This window comes from Quercus lobata, chromosome 11 (assembly GCF_001633185.2).
Source record: "Quercus lobata isolate SW786 chromosome 11, ValleyOak3.0 Primary Assembly, whole genome shotgun sequence".
Taxonomy (NCBI): Eukaryota; Viridiplantae; Streptophyta; class Magnoliopsida; order Fagales; family Fagaceae; genus Quercus; species Quercus lobata.
Window position 1 is genome coordinate 25,073,796 of NC_044914.1, and position 5,625 is coordinate 25,079,420.

Here is a 5,625-nt window from a genome sequence, read left to right on the forward strand (position 1 = left end):
GCAAGTTTTTATAAGATGGGCTGACTTTTGCCATCCTGACTATGAGAACTCAACTTTCCACTTCAATATTTTTCTTTTTTCTTCTGGTTTAAATTGTTTCTAGGATTTTATGGATGACATGATCAGATTACTTGCCATACTTCATTTTAGATAAATAATTTTGCCTCCACCACTGTTGAGTGATTGGGGCTCATTCGCGGCAACCACTTCTGAAGCCCAGGATATTGCCTCCAGCATCTCTCTGACGACACCAATAAAATAATCGCCTGACATTGTTGATGGCATTCTCGGCTTTTTTAGTCAGTGATTGTGAGAAATCAATCACATAATTCCAGTGATTCTTGGCTCCCATAGTCTTTTGTAGAACTCAAACCCAGACAATGCTGCCCTGTACCTCTGTTTTGGTTGGTGACATCTCCTCTCACGTTGGACTAGTGAGCTTAGAACACTACATACGGCTAGCTAGGACTAGTGGACTTGTAATTCAGTCTCATGCTCACGTTGGACTTTTGCGCCTTTTAATATCAAACTCAAAGTTAGTTTTGTAGATTGCATTTCCCGAATTTATCTCGATGCTCCAAAGAAATGATGTATCATTCCCAAAAAAAATCCTAGCTAGCCGTATAAAACAAAGTCTTGTTTTAGGAATAAAATTATATTCCTATTATTCTGAAACATAGCCTTAGTTTTAGGAATAAAACTCTTCCATCAATTGGAGTATCCGGATTTTCTCTCCAAAAAAAAGAAAAAGAAAGAGTTAGGAGTATCCGGATAGCTTTAAACTTTCTATTTTTTTATTCCAAGTTAGTAACCCTCTATAACATCATATATAAGCATCATGTAGAAGACAGCTGCTCATATTTTTGTGAAGGCCTCTTCGTTAGTTTCAAACCAAGACCAAAGAATTCTTCATCTCACGAGTTCTTTCACAATGTCGTCTCACATTCTCTTTCTCCTACAATTCTAAAGTTAATTAGAAATTCTAATTAACTTGATTATAATTCAAACTTCTTCATCTAATAGAAATTCCTCCAAATCTATAAAATTCTCAATTTTTCTTGACGAAGTGAAATTCAACGACCTCCTATTTACTTTCCAGGGAAACTTTTTATCCACCAGTCTAATTCCCATCTAAGTCTCTCTCCTGTTAACCTTGTTCTTTCTTAATTATTGAACTGGGGCTTCTATTCAGCACTACTTTATATAAAATGCTTATCATTTTGGTTAGTTTATAATGATGCGGTGATTGCTTTGAGGTTTAAAGCATGCAATTAAACTCTTTTTATAATAGTTACTCATAGTTATAGGTAAAATTTAAATTAGATAGGATGTTAGATTTTTTTCTTTTTTTTGGGGAGAATTAAGTTAGAGTGTACATGCTGAATTTTTTTACAACATTTTTACAGACTATTGAGGTTGCAAATTTTTACTAGTTTGCATCTAGATCCACCACTTACATCACTTTTCTACTTATTAATAACCACTAATCACAACAAAAATTTGTAGATCTAGTATTTTCCTCCTTTTAAAGTCCATGAAAAAATTTATAGATCTAAAATCTAAAAAAAAATATACAAGCTCAAAATATTAGCCCAACAACAAAAATTACCAATAGACAATAGCAAAGCTAAAAAGAAAAATTGAGACTAATCAACCTATTTTACCAAAAACAAACAACTTAGCCCTTAAAAAAACCTTTAAACAAAATAATTTTGTCATTACCAACAAAAGACACACTCTACACACACATAATAATAATAATAATAAAAGAAAATCTTTGCCGACTAAGCTATAGAGCCAAAAGCCGAAGCCACTGCATATAGCTAACAATAAAACCGCCCCCTAACTCCAAGTCTTGGCTCTGTCCCTGCATGTTACTTGTGCATGGAGTTGCATGAGAAAGAACCATGTCTAAGATCAGCCATGTGACTTATTGTATTTCAAATAAAAAATACCTGAGTCTTGATCTATGAGGTCGTGGGAAATGCAAGCTTTGCATGACAGCAGCGTTATCACCTTCAATGATCAGCTCTCTAAACACAGCTTCTATAGCAATTTAATTTGTATTTCAAACAAATTGCCTTACCCATAATAATTTGTATTAGTACAAACAAATCCAAAAAAAAAAAAATCTGGCCCATGTTCCTTGGCCCGTGGACAGTCCTAATACAAAATAAATACATAAAAAATTTTCTGATTTCTAAAAAAAAAAAAAAATTTCCAAAATACCTATATAAGTATATAATCCCTAACAGGTTACTACTTCTTAAACCTCAGAAAAACCACGCCGCCTAGCCTCTGCATGGTGCATGCCTCGCCAGATTCACCACATCAAGTGGAGGAGATCCACTTAAGGCTCCAGCGACCAGCGGTGGCTCCCAGCCTCTATGCAGACTGATTCAATTGGTGAGTGCTTGAGTGTTCTCCCTCTTTTGAATTATAATAAATTTATATTATAAGTCATATTTAGTCTGCTTATTATGTTGTGCTGTGTTTTATATACGTTAGATATTTACTTTATTGTATGGTTAAACTTGTTGCACATAAACTGTTACACAATTTTATATTTTATAATTTTATCGTAAAATTTTCACATAGAAGATAGAAAATAGAAGTGCCTCTATGACCACCAATTCGTATATTATTTTCAGCAATTATGGACTACACAAATATGGCTTGCTTATCGTAGAACATTGACTTTTTTTTTTTTTTTTTTTGGGTAGTAGTAGAACTGTAGAAGTAATAGAAATAAGAAAAATTGATTTAGTCTATTTATTTCACAAATTTGGATGATTCACAATCCTCTCACCCTGCAATTATATAACATGATAAGAAATCAATAAAGTGGAGTTTATCTAAATTTTATCATGTCCTAAAAGTGTGATTGTTAGTTTAGACTTCGGGCAGTGGGTTCCAGTTAACTTAACTGGTAAAGTCTTTGATGGTTGAATAAGAGATCTGGGGTTCAATCCCCGTCTACATAAAAAACTGATTAGTGTTTTGGTCTGATGATAAAGAGTGGTCATCAAGAGCGGACGTCATAGGTTGAAACTCTCTCAAAAAAAAAAAAAGCTTAGACTTCGGGTGAGGTATCCTTTGTTGTAACATTTGTTTAACCAGATTTCTTTCCTTTTTTTTTTACTTTATCAGTTTTAAATTTATGTTTTATTATCTTTCCTTAATCGCTTTATTTGTTTAAAATATATATATATATATATATATATTGTCTTTTCTTGTTTATTTTTGCATTATATGTAATAAAACCCAAAACAATTAAAAGATCTCTCATTTTCTTTCTTCTACAGGAATCTAAAACCCTAAAGCACCTTCTCCTTCCTCTCTCATCCACTCTTTAATTCCGATTTGAACACCACAAGGTAATTAAAAGAATTAGAGATATTTGAGGAAGACTTCTAACTCATAAATGCTAAGAGCATCTCCAGCAGCCTCTCCAAATTTTTGCCTAATTTTTGCCTGTTTGGAGAATGAACAGTGACATTTAGCTTTTAGCTATCTACTTTTTAAAATACACTTTCCAACAGACTCTCTATTCTTTCTCTATATCATTTAAATATTATTTCTTCATTCATTCTTTATTATTTCTTTAATTTTTCTTTATTATTTTTTTATTCATTCCCAACAACTATATTTTTCAAATTCCTAACAGCTATATTTTTAAATTTCCCAACGGTAACATTTTCAAATTTTCTAACAATTATATTTTCTCAATAGCCTTTTTTTTTAAGGGTTATTTTTTTCAAATGGTAATATTTTTCAATAGTCATACTTTTCAAAAAGACTTGATAAATTTCAAAATTAACATAGATATGATAAATTTCAAATTACATCGAATTTTACCTATAGAAAACTAACATAAATGAAGAGAAATTTCAAATTACATCGAATCACTATATCGTTGCCACAAGTGCTCAATGAGATCCAATTGGAGTTGAAAATGAGTTTCTGTATCTCTAATTTTTTCATGGGCTGCAATGAATGCCGTAAATTGACTAAATTCTTCTGCAGGCTCATGGGACACTGTTGTAGGGATGCTTTCAGGCAATTGTTCATAATCAAAGTCTTCTGCTCCATTAGTATCACGTTCATCTTCAATTATCATGTTATGCAATATTATGCATGCCTTCATAATGTAATCAAGAGCCTCTGTTTTCCAAAGACGTGCAGGCCCACGAATGATTGCAAATCGTGCTTGAAGTACTCCAAACGCACGCTCTACATCCTTCCTTGTTGACTCCTGAGTTGTAGCAAAAAGACTATTCTTTCTACCCAGTGGAACGGAGATTGTCTTTACAAAAGTGGACCATGAAGGATATATACCATCAGCAAGATAATATCCCATTGTATAATCATGTCCATTGATTGAGTAATTCACCGAAGGTGCACGACCTTGAGCAAGGTTGGTAAATATAAAAGAACGGTCTAGCACATTGATGTCATTATGAGACCCAGGTAATCCAAAAAATGCATGCCATATCCAAAGATCATATGATGCTACTGCTTCCAAAATAATTGTTGGCTCACGACTATGACCAGTATACTGACCTTTCCACCCTGATGGGCAATTCTTCCATTTCCAGTGCATGCAATCAATGCTTCCTAGCATCCCTAGAAATCCACGCCTTTCACCAACTCTTAGCAACCTAGCAATGTCATTGCTATTTGGAGACCTCAAGTACTCTGTAGAATAAATATCGACTATGGCTTCAACAAATTTTTTGAGACTCTCTATTGCAGTGCTTTCTCCAATTCTCACATATTCATCTGTAAAATCTGCCGCTACTCCATACGCAAGCATCCTTAGTGCGGCAGTCATCTTCTGAAGGGAAGACAAACCAAGCAATCCGGTAGCATTTCTTTTTTGAACAAAATATTCATCTTTCTCTTCTAGATTAGATTTAATACGTAAAAAAAGAGAACGACTCATTCGAAACCTCCTCCGAAATATGTTAGGAGGATATACTGGTGATTCTGCAAAATAGTCTTGAAAAAGTCTTTGGTGGCCTTGCTCATGATCACGTTGGATACACCTACGGCCTGGAACAGAACCACGACGTGATATTGATGCCCTTTCTTTTTCTAATCTTTCTTCTTCCAATGCAAGAAGCGCAATTATCTCAAAATCATCATCGGAATCAGAGTCATTTAGAAGCATATTACGTGCATAATTTGTATTACGACCCATGGACAAAATTTCCCAAGTTCCTGCCACCAAAAAAACACACAATTATTGCAGCCTGTGTGAATAATTCACATATTGATACTTAAAAGCAAAGAATACATCATGAAAAGGCATGTTGTTACTAGTCCTGTAGGAAAAATTTTTTTTTTTTGGACAATACAGCCTCTTGACATGTAGCTTGAACATCTATTAAGTTATACTGAAGGAGGAAATATTGTTTAGGCAAGTAATTAACCATGATATGAGCACAAGTATCTAAAAAAGCATTCAAAAGGTTTACTTAGCAAAGCATTTAAACTTTTAATCTCTAGCAAAACAAGAAACAAACTCCAGAGGAATGAATGATAAATCACAAATCAACACCATACTTCAGGCCTAGGTCTAAATAAATGTTTTTACCACAGGGAGTTCTTTGTAGAAGATTA

At 33.7% G+C, this 5,625-nt stretch overlaps 1 protein-coding gene across 1 annotated transcript; it reads right to left on the bottom strand.

The window, feature by feature from the left end:
* Window positions 1–3,797: 3,797 nt before the first annotated feature.
* LOC115969446 lies at window positions 3,798–5,327 on the bottom strand. Its single transcript, XM_031089106.1, has one exon. The coding sequence runs from the start codon at window positions 5,201–5,203 to the stop codon at window positions 3,896–3,898; it is 1,308 nt and encodes a 435-aa protein (XP_030944966.1). The 5' UTR covers window positions 5,204–5,327; the 3' UTR covers window positions 3,798–3,895.
* Window positions 5,328–5,625: the final 298 nt, after the last annotated feature.